The sequence below is a fragment of the Rutilus rutilus genome (genome assembly GCF_951802725.1).
Source record: "Rutilus rutilus genome assembly, chromosome: 13".
NCBI classification, from domain to species: Eukaryota; Metazoa; Chordata; class Actinopteri; order Cypriniformes; family Leuciscidae; genus Rutilus; species Rutilus rutilus.
In genome coordinates, this window is record NC_140218.1 from 26,419,809 (window position 1) to 26,444,060 (window position 24,252).

Consider the following 24,252-nt stretch of genomic DNA (forward strand, 5'->3'; position numbering starts at 1 on the left):
GAGGGTTTCACTCACAAATCTGGCCTGAGCATTGCCGATTTTTGACTGTTGTAGGTCGGTAAGCTCGGACAGCGTTCCCTCAACGTTATAGAAGACTTTCAGATGACCACCATACACAGCCACAGTCACGTACTTATCCTGAGAAGGGACAATCGACGGAGAAAAATGACATTAACTCAGGAGAACGTGTCTAAAATTCACGAATCGTACAAAAGACAACAAGTCTCACGTCTCTATGGAACGACATCAGAATGCCGTTTTGCGAGACGATTTTGATATTCTGTTCAAACACGCGGTCTTCCTTCAGAGTTTCGTACAAAACCTCAACATAGCCTGATCCATCAAAGTACACTCCATCAACTGTCCATTCAGGCGTATTGGATGGCCTCTTCCTGTTTTAACACATGAAGTGATTTTTACAAGGAATGCACTCACAAAGAGTTAACAGATTATATCCTTCAATAAACAAATAAAACCCCTCTGACCGTGAACAAGGGAGGTCAGTGTTGGTGTTCATTTGGAAGGTTTCCTCAAAGTTATAGAGGCTGATTAGTTCTTCGTTTAGACTTAGCAACTCCAGGCAGCCCTTGAAGAAGTTTGAAGATGTTATGTTCAGATCCACAGGAGGCTGTGAGTGTTTGAGAGAGACAAACATTGAGATTGTGAGATTTTACAGATAATTCTTGCTAGAGATAAACTAATACTTAAATTCTTTATGACAAGGATAAGCTGATATTTAGCTTCATTGTATTGCAGATAAACAATAAACAATGTCCAATTTTAAAATTAGATATTTTCTCTGGTTAAATACAAAATGAAACACTAAAGTCATTCATCTTAAATGCTACAAGTGAATTTAGGCATCTTAATAATATAATGTACAGTATGAGAAAATGTACATTATATCATTAAGCAGATATTAAGACAGTTTTTTTGAACTGCTCTGTATTGTATAAAGCGCTATATAATAAATGTGACTTGACTTGACATTAAATTATAAAGTATTTTTAAAGATGAACTTTAAGTGAGTGTTAGATGATGGCATATATAATCTCAATTTTAAAAACAGGGCAAATGATTAAATATCCAATATTGACCGAAAACAATAAATGAAAATATCTGTAACATCAGCCGATAAATGTTATGGTACCAATATATTCGCTACCATTCAAACGTTTGGGGTCAGTAAGATTTTATAATGCTTTTGAAAGAAGTCTAAGTCCAAGGCTGCATTTATTTGATCAAAAGTAAAACTTTTCAAAAATCTCTTTTCTATTAGAATATAATTTAAAAAGTACTTTATTCCTGTGATCAAAGCTGAATTATCAGCATCATTACTCCAGTCTTCAGTGTCACATGATCCTTCAGAAATCATTCTAATATGATGATTCGATGCTCAAGAAACATTTCTTATTTCAGGATTCTATGATAAATAGAAAGTTCAAAGGAACAGCATTGATTTGATTTCAAATATTTCGTAACATTATAAATTCACTTTAGTCTTCACTATCAATTTGAATAAAATTAATGAATCCTTGCTGAATAAAAATATTAAATGACTAAAACAAATACTTTTGAACTGCAGCATATATAGTGCGTCATTTATAGGTTATCATTTATAACCTTTATAGCATTATTGCTAGGGAGTTCTAGGTGGTCACTATGGTGTTTGCTTATTGGCTCAGGTCAAAAGTGCCCAATCCCGAGTCTCTATTCTATTCCGCTCCATAGATAAGTGTTCAGCATTACTCACACTGAAAGTGCTGGGATAACCTCCGACATAAAACACGGTCTCCTCAGCTGGCAGGTTGAGCAGGCCATTTTCTCCTCCTGCTTCCATGATTTGTTTAACTATATTTGTGCCTTCTGAATCTGTGGACATTGCCATCTGACCATACTGTACAGTCCTGAATACACAAATACAGTAGAAGTGTAAAGGAAATACAGCTAGAAAATAATATCAATGAAGTCTAAGCCCAACAGATGTGCATTGGTAATGATGGTGTGCATGTTTCCAACCTCTCCAGGATGAGTTTGTTGAAGAATTCACTTTCCACGGGCGCAGTCATTAGCACCTGTCCTGTATCTCCTCCCACATTTAAGTACCAGCGCAGATATTTTCCTTCCAGCATCATTGCCATGTAGTCCTTACTTGACTACAACACATATACAGCACAGAAGCATGTGTTTATTTTTAATTATACATGTGTGACTTAAAACAGCTTTAAAATAATAATAATAATAGAATAATACATGCAAAATATCATAAAGCTCAATTTGCATAACATGTAAAATGTACAAATCACTGTTAGGCTGAGGAAGTTGGCTTACGTCTTTGTCTCCAAGGTAGAAGACAAACTGGGGTTTGGTGGTTTCGGTTTGCCGTCGGTTACGTCCGGCACTTGGTAGCTTGATGTACATTTGTAGTGATGAATAAGCTGCCAGGTCGGCCACGTTACTGGGCCTCCTCACTTGTACTCCTGACTTACCATTAAACTGCATTGACACGGTCACCTGAAGGAAGGACAGTCGAGTCATTGCCTGTAGCAACACTTTATGGAATACTGAGAAAACTCTGGTATCTTGTAGAGCTGCACAATTAATCATTAAAAGATCGGGATCTCGATTCAAACACCCACGTGATCTTATTCCGAAACAACAGCGATTCGTCTCATTAAACCTTTTGTAACACTCTCAATATTAGAGATGTCACATCAATAAAATACAAACAGTTCAGTCATCTCACATTGCAAAAGTGATGTGTATTATATAAACACCCAGAAAGTACATATCATTAATCCAACACATAAACAAAGTCCAACTGGTCAATACTCATCATAGTTCCCATCGTCTTTGCACTGACAAATGAGTCACATATCTCTTACCACAACCTTCATTAGTCCCAGAAAAATATACCCCAGTCTTTGGTGCTGCATTGTGTCAAAAGGTCCAATGTCACGAAACACTCCAAAACAACACAAGTAAAACTTTTAAGTTTGAGGTCCGTCAATTGGAAGAGTTCCCGGGAAACCAACACACCACACCTTGGTTCCTACCCCCTTATATACATATGCAATCACCATTCATGAAGAAAACACCAAACAGGAAGAAACAAAAACAGGATATAATATAAGTCCAGCACAGCATTATAGGTAATGGAGTCAAGAACTTCATAGCATTAGAAACCAAGATACAGCTTGATAACCTTAATCCAATTTCCATTCTTGCATAACACACTGACATAAATTAAATATAAATATGTAGAGGTGCTACACTTTGATAAGTACGATCACGGCGAACATTCAGATCTGCGTTGGCGCTGCTGCTGATCCAGAGAGAGCAGTTGTCATGTAGGTATGAAACGGTTTCACAAACAGTCTTTTCAACCACACAGTATCGTTATTTCTGTGTTACAGCAATTCAAATGATCACAGAAGTACTGGGATAAAAGTTCATAGTTCAAACATAAACACTGATGTCTACAGTAGTGATCAAAATATAGTAAATTACCTTTTAAAGTAAATTGACACTTCAAATAAAGATCGATTGCATCGTTACACCAGTAGGTGGCGACAAGTGACTGTTAAATGTATCTGCCCTTGAGATTCATTCAAAAAGTGAAGTCTTTATAAGTGAGTCACTGAATCATTCATTAAAACAATTTTTCCAATTTAGTTTGCACCTCTGCAAATGTTCAAATTCAAAATAATAAAATATTTTTAAAATAAACTGCAGCTATTAGCATTTTGTCAGAACCTCTAGTGATGTTATTTTGTTCAGTTTTCCAATCAGAACCGTGGGAGAATTGTGATCTCTGTTTTAAACAATTGTGATTCTCAATTTATCCAGAATCCTGCAGCTCTTAAAAAAAATGACTTTTTTGAAGAGCTGTACCTTGTTGGCGGCGTTGCGAGCCTTCTCAATGAGCTGGCGGATCCTCTGGATGCTGTCGGAGATGTTGGACGGCTGAAATGAGGTGTTTTGCAGACGATCCAACTTCTTCATCAGCTTAGGAAGAGTGTCGCTCAGTGCCACCACTACAGGAACATGGAAACACATTGGACTCTATGTGAAAGGCAGGTCAAGGTCACACATGCTCACAAATGAGCGCTCACTATCACACACCTGACTTGTTGGCGTCACTGAGGGCTTTGTTGATATCATCGCTGGTGGCGTTGGAGTCTCCGTACTGCTTCTGCCATTCCTCCAGCTGCTTCTGAATTGGAGCCAGCGCATTGCTAACATTAGCCACCGTGTTGTTAGCCTGCTCCACTGCACTCTTAGCTGCTGTGATGTCGTTCGCTATGTCTTCTGAAACATTTCAAACACATTTCAACAACATTGTTTAGGTCATGGGTTTGATTTAATAAAGCTAAACTTCTCTCGATAGACTCAAATATATAGACTAGCGTTCAAAAGTTTGGGGTCAACAAGATTTTTGTTTTAAAAAAATAATACTTTTTCAGCAAGGAGGCATTAAATTGATAAAAAATGACAGTAAAAAGACATTAATAACGTTACAAAAGATTTCAAATAAATGCCGTTTTTTTTAACTTTCTATTCATCCAAGAATCCTGAAAAAAGTATTACATTTCCACTAAAATATTAAGCAGCACAACTTTTTTTTTAACATTGATAATAACCAGAACTGTTTATTGAGCAGCAAACCATCATACTAGAATGATTTCTGAAGGATCATGTGACACTGAAGACTGTAATGATGCTGAAAATCCAGCTTTGACATCACAGGAATAAATTATATTTTAAACTAAATTCAAATAGAAAACAGATATTTAAAACTGTAATAATATTTCACAATATTTATATTTTAACTGTATTATCTATTTTTGATCAAGTAAATGCAGTCTTGGTGAGCATAAGAGACTTCTTCCAAAAACATGAAAACATTTTAGCAACCCCAGCATTTTGAATGGTAGTCTATTTATTTAGCTTGTTATTAGTTAGGTCACAATGGACCATGGAAGACTAAGGACTTTGACCTCTGACCTCGGCTGACATTAAGGTTATCCTGAATGTTCTTTAGGTCTTGCAGCATCTTCTCTTTCTTCTTTTCAGCATCCTGCAAACCTTTCTGTATGGAGTCCACACGTGGCTTTAAACCTGACAAAGATATAGTATAGGCCAACATTAGACAGAGGTTCACAACAACAAAGATGTACCTTAATAAAAGTGTGCAAAGTGGCGGTTAGATCCAGATTCAGAGTAGAGTTTGCTGTTCTTACTTTGACTGCTGTTATTCAGTTCCTCTGCTGCCTTCACAAGCTCAATACTCTTATTCTTCAGTGCAGCAGCTTGTAGAGACAGGTCTTTGTCCTTTATGTTCTAGATCATAAAAATAAAAAAATAAAAAAATTCTAAATGTATGTGACTTACAAAGGACCTAAAGGAGAATAACCTGTAAGTGTATGTATTCATGTTTAAAGAATAATTAAGATGGATTAATAAAGGTGCAGTGATGTGCATGGAGTGTGTGTGTGTGTCTGTGTGTGTGGTTGACTGTACCTCCAGAGCCTCAGTAGAAGTTTCATTGGCTTTCTTAGCAGCAGTCTCAGATTCCAGTATACTTTTTATAATGTTAGTGTACGCACGAGATGCGTTCAGAGCACGCTGTATGAAACTGTCTTGATTGGAGCCGGATATCAGACTGCACAACAACAAACACATGACCACAAGGCAATATTATAAATTAAAACACACTCAGCGTATTCGAAGAGGTTACATCAGAGAACACAAGTTTGTGCATAATATATGGCCAAGCCGATATTGACTAATACCAAAGACTTTAGATATACAAAGATGGTGCAGAGAGAGTGCAACATGCAATATGGCACAATGAATGCTTTATGGCAATTTTGTTATTGACTAGCAGTGTGCTGAATTTTTAGTCAATGCACTGCATAATTTTATTTCAGGTTATCCTTTAACTGAATTTTTTTTATCAATCATGGCCATTTATATGCTACTTAAATTATTTTTAAACTGTCTTTACTTTTGTTTTCTGTTTTTAAGTTAAGCACTTTTAAATGATCAATGTGCATGAAATGTGTTCTATGAATAAACTTGCTTTGTGTAAAATGTATAAAATAATTACATAAAATATTGTGTACAATAATTGTTTCACTTCAGCATTTTTGTGGATGTCTCCTTTGCTCCTATTAAATAATGTAAACCGGGATTACATTGGCCATCAGGCTGCTATCAAGATACTAGCTCCAGAATCATCCATTAAGAGGCCATTTACACAATACTGTTTTCAACTAAAAACTGAAAACTTTTAATGCGTTTTGGCCATTGATTTACACGACATTGGCGTTTTGGGGGCCTGAAAATGCAAACTTTTGAAAACGTTTCAAGTGCACGTTTTTGAAAATGATGCCATTATTGTCTGAAAATAGAAAAGTCAATTTGTGAAAACGGTGACATCATGCGCATTCGTGTTACGTGTTCAGTCTAATAGGTGCGTAGTGTTTCTTTACCAAGCGACAGTAAGTCGTTTCTTTAAGTAGAATAGCCTGGCCTGTTTTTAGTCATTTTTCATAGATGCGTGTGAACGGGGATCGTTTTGACAATGTTGTTGTCAGTACACAAAAAATGCACATCGTTGTCGTGTTAACGTGCCCTAAAAAACCCATATAAGTTGAGCATATATGGATCACACACCTGGAAAGATTCTTGGCGAGCTGGTCCAGCATTTCAGCGTGTTTCTCTGCAGCCTCCACCAGAGGAATTTTACTGGCGGCTGGAGCGTACTTCTGCACCTTCTCAGCTAAGGGCTGTCTCGCTCCGTCCAACTGGGCGGCCAGACGCTCATAATCCTGATAGCGGGAACACAGCATCCAGAGACAGCATGCATGTGTTCAGTGAGGTTCTTTTATGGTAAGTACAGAAATGTTATGATTCTACATACCTCTTTGGAGTCCTGGAGCATGGAGAGCAGGTCGTTGACCTGGGTCACATCATCCTCTGCCATCTGCTTCAGGTTCTCCACCTCCTTCTGCTTCTCACGCAGGTTATTTATTATTTTCTAGAAAAACACAATAATGTTCATTTGAATTGAAAATCTAAAATCTATACGCAGATTCCTATGAATATGTATGAATATAACTAAAAGGTGTGTGTCTGTGTGTTTAACTGATTACCTGGACCTCCTCCAAGCGTTTCTGGTTAATGTTGTTGGCTTCTACGGCGTGTGCGGTGTTGTTGACGGCCTCATTCAGGGCATCTCTCAGGTCCATCAGCTGCTGGTTGAACTGGTTCAGTTTGTTTTTGATGTTCTCTGCCACAGCCTCATTATTTAAAGTCCGGTTTGCAACCTCATTTTTCACACGATCTACCACTACAGAGAGACAACAACTATAAAGGACAAGGTCTATCCCTTTTAAACACAGTAAAAACACGTATAAAAGTGAATAATTTTTTTTTTTATGAAATAATCTAGATACATTTTTCACTAACACTTTATTTTAAGCCTTTATGTATAATGCATTATAAAAGTATTCCTAATACACGCTCTTATGCGTAATATAATTTTTTTTCCATAAATAATTGTAACCAAACTTAAAAGGCATTATAATATTTGCAGATTCCTTGTTATTTGAATTTGGTTGTTTGTGATGTGTTTGTAATTTTATTACACTTTCTAAAGGTGTAACAGTGAATAGATAAGTATTATAATGTCTTATAACTGTGGTTACCATTATTCATGAGATGCATTAAAATACTTTTATTATTATGCATTATATACAAAGGCTTTAAGTGAAGTGTTACCCATTTTTTCCAATCCAACATCAAGTATTTATAAAAGGATTATAAGCTTCGAAAGGTTATAAGATGATCAGTTAAATGTTACACAATAAAATGAAAGAGGCTGAGTTTGTTGAACATTTCTTATTGACTCGGTCTGTCCTGTCACTCACACTTCTTGGCTTGTTCTAGCTCATTTCCTGCTCGTCTCCTCTGGAAGTCAAAGCCCCTGAAGCGCATGTCTCTGAGCATGGACTCCACCTCTGCTATCTTTCCAGTCAGATCCTTCTCATCGGTCACCTTGGTCTCATTCTGTGCAGTCCGGTTCACCTGCAGTATAATGTCTGGGCAGATACAGAAAAGCCAGTTGAATGTGGTAAATGTAACAAGACAAGGCTTTTTTTCAAGTATCTGTTCTACTTTGTCACACTCCCACCTTGCACATTTCCCATGATGCCTTTGATGAATCCAATCAGGTCTTGTGCTCTAGTGTGTGTGGAGTTAGTGTTTTCCTCTAAATCATCTCCTTTCTTTTGCGTGACCGAGGCCTAATACACAGACACACACACAAAAAAACTCTTAGTCAATATGGCCAAATGGTTTTATGGTCCCTTTGGTTTGAAAACAGAATAAGTTCATCTGATGGTATGTTGTCATACCTTCTCCTCTAACTCTTTAATATCCGAGTCAATGATTTGCAGCTCTCCCTCCAGCAAATTGGCCCGGTTCCTGCTCTCGTCCAGAGTGCTGTTGTATTTTGTTATGGCATTCTGTGGCATAAAATTATAGTTTGTTATAATTTTAATAATACACAACTAACATTTTAAGTGGGGCAAATCCTAAAATGTAAAAGCTGATAGAGTGTTTGTGTCTGAAAGAGAGAGAGAGACTCACGGCAATGTCCTCCATAGATGCATTGAGGCGGTTTAGTTGAGTCCAGGCCATTGAGCTGGCATTGAGGCTGGTCAGCTGATTGGCGACGGACTGATAAAGCTGGTTTATCTTGTCCAGATCCTCCAGCAGAACAATCACACAGCTGTCACAGGCTAAATACATAATGCACAACAATCATCTCATCATCATTCAATCACATCTAATGAGTGAAATGAACTGTCTGCGACCCACAAAAATATAGTTTACTTTGCCTTTGTATTGAAAGAGTGAATTAATTAATGAGTGAGCAAATTAATCATTGACTCAGCTATTGAGTGAGTGTCTGTATACTGTACACTACCATTCAAAAGTTTGGGGTTGGTAAGATTTGTTAATGATTTTAAAAGAAGTCTCTAATGATCAACAAGGCTGCAATAATTTGATCAAAAATAAATTAAAAACTATAATATTATGAAATAGTATTACAATTTAAAACAACCATTTTCTATTTAAATATATTTTTTAAATGTAATTTATTCCTGTGATCAAAGCTGAATTTTCAGCATCATTACTCCAGTCTTCAGTGTCACATGATCCTTCAGAAATCATTCTCATATTCTTATTTGCTGTTCAAGACACTTTTCTTTTTATTATCAATATTGAAAACAGTGTGCTGTTGCATATTTTTGTTGAAACCGTGATACATTTTTCTCAGGATTCTCTCATTTATTTGAAATAGATATCATTTTAATGTTATAAATGCCTTTACTATAATTTTTGACCAATTCAATGCATCCTTGCTGGATAAAAGTATTAATTTCTTAATTACTAACCTCAAACTTTTGAATGGTACTGTAAAAGTGAGTGAGGCAAAATGAATGAATGAATGAATGAATGAATGAATATGTGAGTGAATGAAGTGTGTGTTGTCTAGTGAAGCAGTACTCACGCTGACAGTGCACATCGGCTCTGTGTTGCACTAGAACACTGTGTTGACTGAGACATGTGTCACACTGCTTCCCTGTCAGACCTGCGGTGCAGCGGCACTCTCCCGTGCGAGGGTCACAGCGACCTCCCCTACACTCACACTCTACAGACCACACCCCTCATTAAAATCAACAGACAATGTTATATTTCCTCATGTTGTGTGTATGTGTGCTTTAGACTTACTCTTGCAGCCATTAGGGCCATAGTCCCAGTAACCTGGAGCACACTGGCGGCAGTTCGGTCCATTGACACCAGGCCGACAGGCACACGAGCCGTTAGCAGGGTCACATGGCTGAACCAACGCCGCTGCTGCTTCACAAGCACACGTACGGCAGCCAGTGCAGGAATCAAAGCCAAATGCCCCATCCTAAAAAAATAACATTATTACCATCAACTATTGAGACAAAACTAAATACTAAAAACTAAAATAAATAGACAAACAAGATAAGCAGACATACCTCACAGCTGTCACAGTAGGATCCCACCACTCCAGGCTTACAGTGGCACTGCCCGGTGTGAGGGTCACAATGTGCAGTGCCACAAGGAGAACAGTTGCATCCTGGGGAAAAAAACACAATCATGAGAACACTTTAAACACCTTCCAGATGACAGATGTGTTTTAGAGTATATAAAAGTTGCCGTACGGGTGCAGTTCTTGGCTGTGATGGCATCACCGTAGAAACCAGGGGCGCAGATTTCGCAGTGCGGCCCGGCGGAGTTGTGCATGCAGCTCTGACACTCGCCTGTCAAAGGGTGGCAGTCGCTGAACAACATGTTGGGGTCTGAGTTACCATTGCAGTTGCACGGCTGGCATGTGCTGCCAATCACCATTGGGTTTCCATAGTAACCTGGTGCACACCTGCATTATGCAGAAAAGAAGTAATTTAAGGATTTTCATTTATGATTTTCTAGTGGACTGTAATTAATTATTTAATAACAATAATAGTAATAATAATTTATTATGTTTTACATTCAGAAATTATAAATTCATGAATTATTTAATTTGATAGAATAAATGTATTATTTAAAATGTTTTAATCATTTTATTAAAATGGTATTTTTATTTTTGGGCAATTTTTTTAATCTAATTAATTATATGATGTGCTGATCATTTAATCGAATTAATCACAAATTAATCTCACATCAAATTTGGCTGAGAAATTACCCACAAACAATCATGTAAAGTTATTATTGTGTTTAATGAGAAAAGCATCAAATAGCCATTACAAAAAATGGCTTTCGAAAGATCAGGGTGTGAAGAAGGCTGTTTGTGCCGCTACGTGTGGGTTGTTTCTCCCCATGTCTTTTAATTTTCTATTATGAAATAGCCAGTAAAATAAAGGCTTTTTAAATAATTTTGAAGAAGAGTGCCTTGGATTTTCTCTTTTCTACATTTATTTGAATTCCCGACCCCAAAGAGCACCTTCAAACATCTGAATGAACTCCCTGAGCACTTTTTTTGTCTTTCTAAATTAATTGATGTGTTCAGTTGAAAACCCTATTTTATTTATATTTATTATTATGAAAAATATTAATAACATTTATAGAGTAATACAAATTATTATCGATTAATAATCAATTGTCAATGAATAACAATAAAATAAGTGGATGTTTCATAACTGTACCTTTCACACTTGGATCCAGCATAGCCAGGCATACACAGACACTGCATATGCTTGGGCCTCTCCACACAGCGAATGGCAAAACTGATAACATGATCAAACAGACAAACATCCTTTACTCTGAGAATGATAGGAATATCTGGGATATCCAGCACTGAAATCAACTATTTTTGGGGGTTAAAGTCAAAGAAACCAGGAAGAAACTGGCACAAGCAAATCAAGAAAAGATAAAGAGGTTTGAGAATAACGGGAAATGGTAAATTAGTTGTCCAGATGATGAAATAAGGGCACTGACTTGTTTGAAGCCACTTGCAGCGGGCAGGGACAGCTGGAGCAGGACACTGCATGGCCATCAACTGTGTTGTTACCGTGAAAACCGCCCAGGCACTTCTCACAATGGTTTCCAGCGGTATTGTGGCGGCAGTTCTGTGTATGAAGATTTAAACTTTCAGCTAATGCCTAATTAAAGCTCAGAGTTCAGCTCCGACATCCATTTTTGGATTTAAGACTTTGTTTTCCATGAAGTTTGACATTTTACTATACCCAGTGCAATATGCAATAGCAATATATCGCCCATGTTGACGTCTGTTATGTGATTTATAAATGACTTAGTGAGCTGAACTCACCACACATATCCCAGAGCCATCCAGACACTGATCAGAGTGACCGTTACAGTTGCAGGGGACACACTTCCCGAGGAACAGCCCTTTAGTGTCTCTGTAGTAGCCTGGAGCACATTGCTGACAGACAGAGATGAACAAAAATTATCTTTCATCTCATTTACTCACCCTTATATTGTTCCAAACCTATATGAGTTTCTTTCTTCTGCTCAACACAAAAGAAGATATGCTAAAGAATGTTGTTAACCAGAGAGTGGACGGTAGCCATTGACTCCCATAGTATTTTTTCCCCAGTCAATGGCTACTGTCAACTGTCTGGTTACCAGCATTATTGACCATATCTTCTTTTGTGTTCAACAGAAGAAAGAAGTGTGGAAGCACCCTTACATAATGCATAAATACAGAACTTTTCCAGAAATATTACTTTATTCCAGCATTATAAAACAGGAAAATATCCAAAGCTGATTTTTGGCATATTCACACAGAACCTCTAAAAGGCACTGAATCATAGTATAGAAGTGACTGTATAAAATCCTTGTTTTTGTTAAAGCACACTACCTGACAGGAGTCTCCTAGATAGTGTCCTGGGCACAGACAAATTTCAACGTTGTTGGCATGTCGACCGGAGGGCAGGTTCTCTGCCGCCTCCAGCACAGCAGCGTGCAGCGACACGGACTGGGCCGACTGAGAGTGCAGCGCTCTGATCTGCAGGGACTCCAGCGCCACCAACACCATCATCAACTCCTCACGGGACACAGAGTTCCCAGTCTGAGCGTGCCTGAAACTCTCCTTTAAATGAGAAAAGGAAACTTGAGTTAAAACAACTGAGCATTTGTGGATTTATTTTGTACACACACACATACCAACAATTCAGTTGTTCATGTCTCAAGAACAAATTCTTTTTTGTAGTGTTTGTTACTAATTTCCTCACCTCCACCAGGTGGACGATTCCCTCATGAGGGTCTTCAGCAGAGGAATACTCTCTTTCCATGTACACCAGAGTCATCTGATTCCCCTGCACACACACAGACATACACACACAAAGATTTTCAGTTGAGATCAACTTCAACTTTATGTAAAGATTCTAAATAAACTTGACAGAGAGTATGCTCTGGTACCTTGAGTATAATGTCTGGCCGTGTGGTCTCGACAATCAGAAAAGCATCACCTCGCATCGTCTGGGTGTGCAAGCGGTAGCGCAGATAGCCTCCGTAGGACGACACCTACACATACACATGGCAAAGAGAACACAAAATCAGGTTAAAGAGGACCTATTATGCTTTCTTACATTTTCAACTTTCTTTGTGTAATGTTGCTTTATGAGCATAAAAAATGTCTGCAAATTTACAAGCACAAAGTCACTCCAAAGAGACTATTATTCTCTATATCAGTAAGCACTCCCTAAAACGCCTCGTTTGTAGCCTTGAGTTTTCTTCCATGAACGAACACGTCACAATATTCATCATTTAAAGGGGTCATGAACTGCGTTTTTTAAATTATTTTAGAGTGTTTTCTGTGGTGCACTTATAATGTTAAGGGGCGTGTCTGCTGTGAGACTTCAGTGTAAACACCCACTCCTGTGATTGGCTAACATCTTTGCATATAAAATAAGTATTACATGTTGAAATCCCACTTCTCCCATCACAACTTGATTTCTGCACTCTCACAAATGCTTTTATCATAACTAACAGTGCAAACATGATGTAAATAAGAGATTCATTGTGCAGTGTAGACAGCATCATTGACTATAATGGGAGTTTTGGTAAAAGTCCAGAACAGCTTGATTGATTGACAGCTCAAGCGATTATAAGGGGAGCGTTCTTTGATCGCTTTCTGTATATAATTTAATCACAATTTAAGTAACAGATTATTTCATGCTACTAAGAGAAACAATGTCAAGTTGATCGTTTAGTCACTGGCTTGATTCTTGATTGTTATTTTTAGTCCAGTGATTCTGTATCTCTCTCCTCGTCATCTCACTAACAGGCCAGTAGGCGAGTATATTTATTCCATTTGGACTAACAAGGATGTTTTTTTAAGTTTTGAAACTTACAGGATGTTTTTATAGTACAATGATCTCTTACAAGTCAAAATCAGATTTCTCAATTCGCGATGCCTGGTTGAGTTGCGTTAGTATTGTGTTGAAACTCGCTGTAATGGTAAAGGGCGTGACATTTCCGAAACACGCTCAGAGTGGTTGACCAACCACAAGGAACTTCGTAAAAACAGGAACTAAACAGCGTTACTGACAGACTGGGAAGAGAGGTGCTGTAATAATGTAAAATATGTGAAAAAAAACAATATCAAGATTTTGAAAAAGGGCATATTAAGGCCTCTTTATGACAATAATTCCTGAGTCAACAAAAGACTGCACTAAGCCTGTATTTAATCTTGGCATCAACATTTAGCACTAGACCAAACAAGGTGTGCGTGAGTTATCAGATTATATTGTTTATCTGACCTTTATGTTTCCTGTAGCTTTAATGTGAGCTATCTGATGGAGATTCAGCTGTCTGTCTGGCCCCTTACTGTCTGACCGCCGGCTAACCCATAAGCTTGGTTGAAACATATGTCACAGCAGCTGCCATGAAGTCACAATATAGGGATGAGAGCACCTTTAAAGTCTAGGTATAGAAGATCAGAGCACGGGAATGCAAAACCGAATTTGTCCTGCTCTTCACTACTCTGAATATCAAGAATTGTTGTGGACTCACTTTATCGCCGAGGTAAGCGCGAGGAGCGTGCCAGTGCAGGTCCTGAGAGACGTCAGGTACATCACTCAGATCCGCCTCCACCAGATCTTGATCGAGATACATGGACACAGGCACTTCCTGTCTGTCACTCCTCAATAGTACCCAGCCAGCCAAGTCCATGATCTGTAGATCAAAGCAAAAATATATGTAAACTTTTACACCAGTCAGTAATTACACTGATTTAATTTTTACAAACCTCCATTACACAAAGGTTCACTGAAAAGAGTGATATCAAGCAGTTAGTAAATCGGACCACACTGGTTGCACCGTATGTTTATTTTTGCATGTTGCCAGGTAAGACAACTCAACAGACAGATGGTAAAACATAATTACTATGACACTGTACTGTGGCAAGAGATTCAACGGTAGCGAACGTATATGTATATGTTCATGTATAAAGGTAACTGAATTCATAATTTGTTAAACAACAGCTCTTTATCTTTGGGACAGTACCTCACTCCTCCGTTTGTCAGAGCTGCGGCAGCGGTCAGTGGCTCCAAAGCAGAAGCACTTGGTGCAGCCTTTAGGGTTAGTGGGGTCCAAATGAAACGTTCCCAGTTTGCACTGGTCACAGCGAGAGCCTTCCACATTTTCCTGAGGGGGACGACACATCGTATTGATTTAACAGAGATGATGAGGAAGCTCCCTTAATGTTTTGAGCAAAAACGGATAAATTAATTCACAAATGATATACTGTAGGTGCAGAAGGAGAGGAAGAGCAACCTTGCATAAACAGCGTCCGGTGAAGGAGTCACACACATCTATCTCAGTTCCTGCCTCGTTGCAGTCACATGGTCTGCAGTTGGGGTATCCATAGAAACCTGGGCTACATCTGTCACACTGACGGCCAACAATGTTGTTCTTGCACCTGTGGAGAGAGTAATGTGTTGGCATGGAGCATGAAGTATGTAGGTATGTGTTTTCAGTGCCAGCTGACACTCTAGGATGACCTGTAGTTCCTACTCTCTGGTACATCTTGTCTGAACGAAATGTGACAAAGTCCTGTGGAATTCAACAAAACTAATAGCCAAACTTCTTGTGAGCATGTGAAGACCCAAAATATGGGCATCTTACTCAGCCAGATCCAGTCCAAATAACAAGCTTTTGGCTTTGCCCTAAGGGCCGTGACATACCAAGCCGACGTTAAGCCATCAGCTAATGTTGGGCTAGTTTTTTGTGGTGTGTTCCACATGTCGCCTTTAGTCGGGATCATGTCGGAGGCAGTTGGCCCGATTCAGCGAGTTTAATAGGCATTTGGCTGTCGGTGAGAGAGATCGCTCTTATTGGCTGTTCAGTGTCAGTGTACGAGAGTAAAAGTGATGAAAGTGAGCAAAGAAGTCATGAAGGCACAGACAGAAAGCTGCTCTAATTTTACATCATCTTAGCTGAGCATTCCAGTGTGCAAATATTTTCATAACAAAATGAGCTGCCAGGAATGAAGAAAGTCATTAGCATGATTGATATTCAAAATAGCAAGGAAACGCTGCTTTGTTTATGGATTGTAAATGTTTTTAAATGTTTTTGAATGACGGATACAGACTATTGATACCCGCTGATATAGACAGTTGTTTTCTTACACACACATGCTAATCGACAGTCACCTGTAGTCTTTGCTGTGTGTTAAAGCACAGCTTTTTGGCCGAGAGGCAGCCGACGCGAGGCGACAACACGATCAGCTCTTTGACGTAAGCCTTAACACTTTCTTTCCAACTATACCTAAGCAAAAGGCCAAAGTTATTTTCCATTTATCCAGTTATAGTTAATGAACATGATGCATGAACAGTTATGATTTATGACATTCTCTCAAAGTGCAGAAATGACTGGTGAAATTCTGCAGCTCACAGTCGCTGGAGCTTAAATCACACCTCCCTGTGGATTTTAAACACTGCCTAATGAGGAGACGGTGCGGCCAATAGACTGAAATAAAAACTCCTAAAAATAAATACCTCTGGAATTCCTGCACTTAATCCTTATATAGACAGTATTGTTATAACCAGAGACAGTGGTTAATAGTATCAGTCCTTCAGCCAGTGCTTCACAGAAAAAAAGGCTCAGGCGTAAAAGCTCAGTTGTAAACAATCCATTGACTCCATTACAAACCAAATGACTCGACTTCAAAAACCAGACATGTTTAGTCTCACAAATATTATGAACTTGTCCATGGCATATTTCACCCCGAAATCAAAAGAACAAAAGAACAAATTACAATGGTCCTATTTTCCATTGGACCATTATTTCTTTTTTCACTGTACAATTTTTTTATATATAAAATGAAGCACATTTTCACCAATTTTCATTTTACTCATTCAGTAGTTCATAGAGATGAAACGGTTAGCCATGCTGCTCTAAGCTTAAGTCGAATGCGTCCTGGATACTTAAACTAAAACTGGAACTAAAACTAAAACTACAACTAAACTGAAAACCATTAAAAAGCGTTCTCGTTCCAAAAAAAAAAAAAAAATTTAAACTTAAAACCTTAATAAAAAATGTTGCCTTGGTCTCTAAATGAAATAAAATAAGTTTAAGTAAAAATAACAAAATTTACTAAACCTAAAGCTTAAATAAAAATAAATTAAAGCTAAATAAAATTATAAATACTTTAATAGTTTATAAATGTTACTATAATAACACTGATAGAAAATGAGTAATTAACATATAATATAGGTATAAGGAAAAAGTTAACTGACTTTATAGAATTTTATAAGAAAGCAAGAAAAAAATTCAGATTTTGCCTGCAAAATTAAATTACATTAAAACATGTTTGAAAAAAACAACTCAAAACAGACATTCCTAAGGCAGACTGAGGCAAATTTCAAATCACATATTCATAAATGTTCAGACCCTTAAAAAAAAGTAATCCTCGTGAGTGTGCGTGCCCTCCTGTACTGTACCTGCACTGGCCGTTGTGTGTGTCACAGCTGATGTCCAGTGAAGCCACTCCAGGCCTGGAGCAGTTGCACATCTCACACCCCACCAGAGGATGGCAGCCAAACGTCTGGGGTTCACAGGCGACACATTCCGGCAGAACGGTCCGTGGAGGACAGATGCACTCACCTGTGACAGGCTCGCACAGACGTGTACCGCAGTTACATGCTAGAGAGAGAGGAAACAACATCATCCATCGATCAATCAATCAATGTATCGTCCCACCATGTGGCTGGTGTTACTCACGTCTGCAGTTGGGGAAGCCGTAGTATCCCGTGGCACACTGGGAACAGTCTCGGCCAATCACGTTGAGTTTGCACTTGCACTGTCCACCAAAGGTCTCGCAGGTGTCACTCTCTGCACCCACCTCGTGACAGCCGCAGGGCACAGCCCCGTTATTGAAGAACGCAGACAGAGACACGGCAGAGCTACGGCAGAACGTAGAGGCTGTGGAAGGGCTGAGAAGAGAGACGGAATGTTAGGATGGAGGGCACTCTAATAATGTTATAGCAGATAACAATAAATATCCACACCATAATGTTGGTCGGTATTGTTTTTTAAGGCGTCAGTCGTTTTTTGCATATTTAATTGTGTAATTTTCTCTATTTTCCTTTTAAATTATTAAATTGTCTAAATTTAAAAACTCTAAAAACACAAATATTTTAACAATACTATTCAATATAATCTTTAGCAAATCTCAAAATAAATATATATATTTTTCATACTGTACATCAATGTTTTGATGCCTAAATTCACTTGTAACTGTTTTTATGTTTTTTATGTTTAAGTTTTTCATCTTATTTTTTCTATTTCAGCTTTATTTCAATCACCAAATACAATTCTTCATATTTTTTAATGTTTATATTATATTTAATGTATATATTTTTCATCCATATATAAAAATAGCATACAATTGAAATATCTGTCATTGATTTTTGCCTATTTTAGGCCATAACATGAAAATAATTATCGGCCTAAACTTTTATCTCGGAGCATTCATACATATTTCCAAATTTAGAAGTGTCATACTTGATATAAAAGCTGTTTTGTCCACAGTTGCTGATGAAGTCGTAGGATTTGTCCAGAGGCTCCTCAGACAAAAAGCTGGAGCGATAAGTGCTTTCTGGCACCACTAGCACATAATCCTAATACACAAACACAAGAGAGTGTAGAAGTGTCATTGTTATTGCCATTCTTGAACAAAGAATTCAAATAACCTTTAATAAAATTTCATAATGACACTCACCAGCCACAATGTCTTCCTGTCTGGAACACGCAGGGTCAGGATGACCTCGTGGTCCGTCACATCCAGGATAATCTGGTTCTCTGACATAACAACACTACGACAACCATAACCATGGGGACAAAAGGATGCGTTGACGTGGCCTGGAAAACAAAGAGTTACCATTAATAAAACAAATATTTTTAGTATTTGACCATTAATAAAACAAATATTTTTAGTGCTAAAACAGAAACTCAATAGTGTGCATCTGTTTAATGCTCACCCTGCCATATGCGTCCTCCGTTGATGTAGACCTGGACATTGTAATTTGGATGCAGGGGCTGATGGTAATGCAGGACGAACACGTAACGGCCCAGTGCATGTACACGTGTTGAATACACCACAGCATTCTGGGAAATCATGCAGACAAATGAACATTAGAAGACTTTTTATCAACATTCAGGCATCAGAAAGACAGGAGGCACAGGATGCACAGCAATGAGAGTGTAAAGGGCTTGATGTACCTGATTAGGGTCCAGAAGCATGTGTTCACTGTTATCAGCTGCGGTCGGTGGCCTAGAGGTCATGGGTCTGTCTGCATAAAGGGAGGGATCGGGGGCTGAAGCCAGAATTTGCTCCGGCGCAGAAGAAGCCTGACCATCTTTTAGGACCAGAGACTGAGGGGGATTCTGGAAACGAGATGGGATGCAGGAGCCGCTGGACAAAAAAAGAATATAAAACATGATGATCGTGTAAATTTCATAAGAGCATTAGTACTTATAACTGTACTGCAGCATGTTCATATGTCATAGAACTGGTATATGTCATATGTCTAAAACTGGCAGCATTTACTGAAAGGTCAGTGATATGGCAGTGAAAGAATATGTTTTAAAATCAAAAATCAAATAATCCCAAATGAAAATAATCTACAAAACAAGTATTTGAGTTAGGGGTGTAACGGATCGTAGTTGATCCGTACGGACCAAGCCCTACGGTTCGGAACGCATATGATTCGGTGATTAATTGCAAGATTTAACCATCATAGAGTGAAAGTTTATCATTTACATATGTTTCTAAGTTTTGCCAATTTAAACAATAAAGCGAGTTTAAACAATTTAAGCGCAAGGTGACGCAAAAGAGAACTCAATTCAGTGTTTGCACACTGTTATCTGTGCGCGCAGCCACACACAGATATCCGCGTCTCAGACAGAATCAAGCTCTCTTTTGAAAAAATGTTTGATTGAAGCTGTTCACGATTCACAAGATGTATGTGTTAGTCACCTGTCTGGAGAGAAGTGACCATGCGTGCTGATGCAGTGAACTCTGGGCTTCAGGTACTCCATGGTGAACTGAGCACGAGGGACGAGGAACACTTTATGCTGGAGGGGAAAACCAACACACACATGTAAATGCCACGATTACAGTGGACACAAATAGCCTTTATGGTCAAATTCAAGCAGACTCTCTCACAAGGAAGAAACTGCTTCTGCTATCGGTGGCGATAAGCCGGATATCAGCCTCTGTGGACAGAGTGAAGGCCGCCACGCGCTTCATGTCATCTACAGACACTGCACGGCACAGGAAACTACACACACACACACACACACACACATAATAAGAGACACACAGATATCAATCAGCAAATGTAGAAAACATTACGAAAAAAGTACCTATTGAACAATAAAATGGGACATGTCATCTTCATTTTTGATGAATATGTAAAAAAAGCTCATTAAAGTTGTTGAGGCTGTGATGTTACATTAAAACAATAAATATGGCTCATTTCACATGCAAAGTGGCTAGTCAATCATAAAAGAGGTCATATAGAAGTCTTAAAGGGATACTCCACTTTAAAATGAAAATTGTGTCATCATATACTCACCCTCATGTTGTTTCAAACCTGTATGAATTTCTTTCTTCTGCTGAACAGAAAGGAAGATATTTAGAAGAATGTCAGTAACCAGACAGTTTCTGGTCTCATTGACTTCCATAGTAAGAAAAAATATATACTATGGAAGTCAATGAGACCAGAAACTGTCTGGTTACTGATATTCTTCTAAATATCTTCCTTTCTGTTCAGCAGAAGAAAGAAATTCATACAGGTTTGAAACAACATGAGGGTGAGTATATGATGACAGAAGTTTCATTTTAAAGTGGAGTATCCCTTTAAAGGTATGATATCAAAAACAGCACGTTTAATTCAATGGGTCAGAGAGAGTGTGGAAAATATGGACCTCAGGGTAAAAACCTAAAATACTACAATAAATTACAGAATATGACCCATTCAAGTTGAGAGTGAAAACCTGAAGCACAAAAGAGCAGGCTGAACAGAAAAGGCAATCGCTGCAACGTCACACCTGTATTTGCAGTGGAGCAGTGTGATTTGCTCTTGGTGAGTGGGTTCACCCGGTGAGTTGACAGACACAGTGAGAGTTTGAGGAGCTTGATCTTCACTGGCGTACTCGACCAGCAACACATACTCTCCAGGGACAGGAACACGACCACGCAGCTGAACAATCATCTGAACACACGGATGGGATTTTTTTATGTATATGTTTTATGCGAAATTCCAAATTTGCGCATAAGTTTCACAACTTTTGATGGAAACATAGCTATTGATATGTGCAAAGCTATGTGCTTACATCATTGCCACTGCAGATGGCCATGCTGGGATGGCGAGGTGTGATCTTTTCAGTTTGGCAGGGTCTAGGCAGGTGATTATCAAACCTGCAGCCGGCATCCTTACTGGAGATGGACGGGAACTCATCCAGAGACAGATACATGTACTGCAGACAGCTAAACACACAAAAAAGACAAATTACACATTGACACATGACAGGTATACACATGACATATATACACAAAAAGTTGCTGTACTACTGACTTCTGACTTGCGCTCTGTGTGTTGCTGTATGAACAGGGTTCAGTCACTTGAAGTTGCAGGATAGGAGCCTCATAATAGGCACTGGGCAAAAGCACCAGGTAGTCCTGCAGAGAGAAAGAGACACAGAATGTGTGTCCAGCGTTTAATCATAATAATGTAGAGGGAATGTTTAAGAGGTGGTCCTACCAGCAGAATGCCCTCCGCCTCAATGATCACAGTCCAGGTTCCTGGGTTCAAAACGAATGGCTCCACAAAACTGTTCTGAGGCACGTTCACAAATGTGGGTTCTGAACTGGGAGCAAAGACGATCTGTTTCGACTGCTCAGAGCCTGCAAAGAGAAGGATGGAGATCTAATTTATGGGTATGAAGTCACAGCTTTTGATGAATTACTAAAACATGACATGTCTCTTTTGTTATGAAGTTACATATTTTTATTCATTATTAATATCAAGATATTAGTTGTTGTACTAAAAGTAGTTCATTTCAAATTAAAAAGCTGTCATCATTTACTCATGAATACTTCCTTTCTTCAGTGAAACACAAAAGGAGAAGTTTAACAGAATGTTCCAGCTGCTCTTTTCCATACAATAAAAGTAAAAGTGGAAAGATGAATCCTAATAAACTCCAAACATCAAAATTAAAAAGTTAAAAATGGTGCAAGTGTACGTTTACACGACAACGATGTACTAAAAATGGAAACGTTTTTTTTCCAACGTTGTCAAGACGATCCCTGTTCACACGGATCAGCGAAAACTACCAAATTCATGTTTTTGTAACGCTATTGTTTTCAAAAACTTGCACTTTGAAACACGTTTTTCATGTAAAAGCCCCATAAAACTATTAGAACGAATCTGAATCTGTCTTTATACACCTATTAAAGCAGCCACGTTATATATGCTTGCAATAATGTTGCCACATTTATCGTATTTTTTGTCTATTCGGAGTCAGACTTCTCAGTCTACTTAGTTTTGAAACTTTTATAATTATTTTTTTAATTAACTTTTAAATGCGCAAATAATTGTTCTCCTAAACGTATGTCAATTGATGACAAAATAAGAGGAAAGGGGTGCACCAAGTCATAATTGTAGCATACCAAGATGAAAAAGAGGTTTTCATTCTCAGTTAAAGGGATAGTTCACTTTGAAATTAATTTTTGATATGTTTTAGCTTACCTCAAGGGCATCCAAGATGTAGGTGTCTTTGTTTCCGCAGTAGTTTCAATTTTGATATTTTTAGGTCAAACCGTTCTTGTCTGTCAGTCATATAATGCATGTCGATGGTCACTGGCTCAAAACACAAGCACAGAGTCCAAATTAAAACAATTCCCCACGTCCAAATGAAACAATTCCCCATCATAAGTACACATTGATGGCCTAAGACACGAAACGAGCGGTTTGTGTGAGAAAACGAACAGTATTTATATCGTTGTTATCTCTTGAAAACAGCACACGTCCAAATGATCTGACGGCACGGGCGGGTATAGATATATACACTAGATGTCGCCTTGGCTACTGCAGTTCATTGGAACGAAACCGTAGCCAAGCGACATCTAGTGTATAGATGTATACACTAGATGTCGCCTTCGCTACTGCAGTTCATTGGAACGAAACCGTAGCCAAGGCGACATCTAGTGTATATATCTATACCCGCCCGCGCTCAGATCATTTGGACGTGTGCTGTTTTCAAGAGATAACAAAGATATAAATACTGTTCGTTTTCTCACACAAACCGCTCGTTTCGTGTCTTAGGCCATCAATGTGTACTTATGATGGGGAATTGTTTCATTTGGACGTGGGGAATTGTTTTAATTTGGACTCTGTGCTTGTGTTTTGAGACAGTGACCATCGACCTGCATTATATGACTGACAGACAAGAACGGTTTGACCTAAAAATATAAAAATTGAAACTACTGCGGAAACAAAGACACCTACATCTTGGATGCCCTTGAGGTAAGCTAAAACATATCAAAAATTAATTTCAAAGTGAACTATCCCTTTAAGGGAGTAAAGCTTTAAAATAATTTACCTATATAAGACAAACAGAATAAAAATAAAAAAATAAAAAAATACATTAATGCATTAAGACCATTAATAGTTTACTTAGGGTTTATACAACTGGTTATTTTCTTTTTTTCTTTTTATATTTATATTGAATGTTTGTTTGTTCTTAGATTTCTTAGGTTCTTAGTAAAAGCCTAACTAGAGACACATGCTGCAAATTAGCTATTAACTAGAATCAAATATATAGAGAGAGGGATCAAAATTGAGCAGCATTTAGTCCCTGTCAATAAAAAAAAAGTCCATGTGCCTCAAGCTCTACAAGTCTTCTGAAAATATTAAGATAGCTTCATAAGCTTAATAGACAAAAATTATGCAAGTTGTTTCAATGAAAATGAATTTTTAAAAGTGCAATAACCAATGACATGTGGCATCACTGATGACCTGGTATGATGCTTCATATAGACCACTTTTATAGTAATATTGCAATGTCGTTTTGTGATATTTTGAGTTTTCATTGTATGGAAACAAGCAGCTCGGACATGCTTTTAAAACTCTTTTTTTGGGATCAATAGAAGAAAGTCACATCACGAGTAAATGATTA

At 38.1% G+C, this 24,252-nt stretch overlaps 1 protein-coding gene across 2 annotated transcripts in view; it reads right to left on the reverse strand.

Annotated features, from left to right (window-relative positions):
• Positions 1 to 24,252, reverse strand: part of lama5 (laminin, alpha 5) — a 76,379-nt gene that overhangs the window by 7,391 nt on the left and 44,736 nt on the right. For both annotated transcript variants that reach the window (XM_084427328.1, XM_084427327.1), the window contains exons 24-66: positions 21,837 to 21,979; positions 21,651 to 21,754; positions 21,409 to 21,562; positions 21,124 to 21,287; positions 20,237 to 20,351; positions 20,048 to 20,145; positions 19,291 to 19,483; positions 19,050 to 19,176; positions 18,791 to 18,930; positions 18,574 to 18,689; positions 17,791 to 18,002; positions 17,511 to 17,712; positions 15,343 to 15,487; positions 15,073 to 15,213; positions 14,581 to 14,742; positions 12,985 to 13,089; positions 12,798 to 12,881; positions 12,425 to 12,655; positions 11,873 to 11,986; positions 11,542 to 11,672; positions 11,250 to 11,330; positions 10,269 to 10,483; positions 10,083 to 10,183; positions 9,808 to 9,991; positions 9,587 to 9,727; positions 8,659 to 8,810; positions 8,424 to 8,534; positions 8,201 to 8,312; positions 7,938 to 8,108; positions 7,161 to 7,357; positions 6,929 to 7,045; positions 6,682 to 6,836; positions 5,524 to 5,665; positions 5,244 to 5,343; positions 5,008 to 5,121; positions 4,126 to 4,311; positions 3,895 to 4,037; positions 2,332 to 2,514; positions 2,020 to 2,156; positions 1,754 to 1,907; positions 486 to 628; positions 230 to 392; positions 16 to 138 (exon numbers count right to left, since the gene is read on the reverse strand). In XM_084427328.1, the coding sequence (XP_084283454.1) occupies positions 16 to 138; positions 230 to 392; positions 486 to 628; positions 1,754 to 1,907; positions 2,020 to 2,156; positions 2,332 to 2,514; positions 3,895 to 4,037; positions 4,126 to 4,311; positions 5,008 to 5,121; positions 5,244 to 5,343; positions 5,524 to 5,665; positions 6,682 to 6,836; positions 6,929 to 7,045; positions 7,161 to 7,357; positions 7,938 to 8,108; positions 8,201 to 8,312; positions 8,424 to 8,534; positions 8,659 to 8,810; positions 9,587 to 9,727; positions 9,808 to 9,991; positions 10,083 to 10,183; positions 10,269 to 10,483; positions 11,250 to 11,330; positions 11,542 to 11,672; positions 11,873 to 11,986; positions 12,425 to 12,655; positions 12,798 to 12,881; positions 12,985 to 13,089; positions 14,581 to 14,742; positions 15,073 to 15,213; positions 15,343 to 15,487; positions 17,511 to 17,712; positions 17,791 to 18,002; positions 18,574 to 18,689; positions 18,791 to 18,930; positions 19,050 to 19,176; positions 19,291 to 19,483; positions 20,048 to 20,145; positions 20,237 to 20,351; positions 21,124 to 21,287; positions 21,409 to 21,562; positions 21,651 to 21,754; positions 21,837 to 21,979 (6,206 nt within the window). The remainder of the gene's footprint in view (positions 1 to 15; positions 139 to 229; positions 393 to 485; positions 629 to 1,753; positions 1,908 to 2,019; positions 2,157 to 2,331; positions 2,515 to 3,894; positions 4,038 to 4,125; positions 4,312 to 5,007; positions 5,122 to 5,243; positions 5,344 to 5,523; positions 5,666 to 6,681; positions 6,837 to 6,928; positions 7,046 to 7,160; positions 7,358 to 7,937; positions 8,109 to 8,200; positions 8,313 to 8,423; positions 8,535 to 8,658; positions 8,811 to 9,586; positions 9,728 to 9,807; positions 9,992 to 10,082; positions 10,184 to 10,268; positions 10,484 to 11,249; positions 11,331 to 11,541; positions 11,673 to 11,872; positions 11,987 to 12,424; positions 12,656 to 12,797; positions 12,882 to 12,984; positions 13,090 to 14,580; positions 14,743 to 15,072; positions 15,214 to 15,342; positions 15,488 to 17,510; positions 17,713 to 17,790; positions 18,003 to 18,573; positions 18,690 to 18,790; positions 18,931 to 19,049; positions 19,177 to 19,290; positions 19,484 to 20,047; positions 20,146 to 20,236; positions 20,352 to 21,123; positions 21,288 to 21,408; positions 21,563 to 21,650; positions 21,755 to 21,836; positions 21,980 to 24,252) is intronic.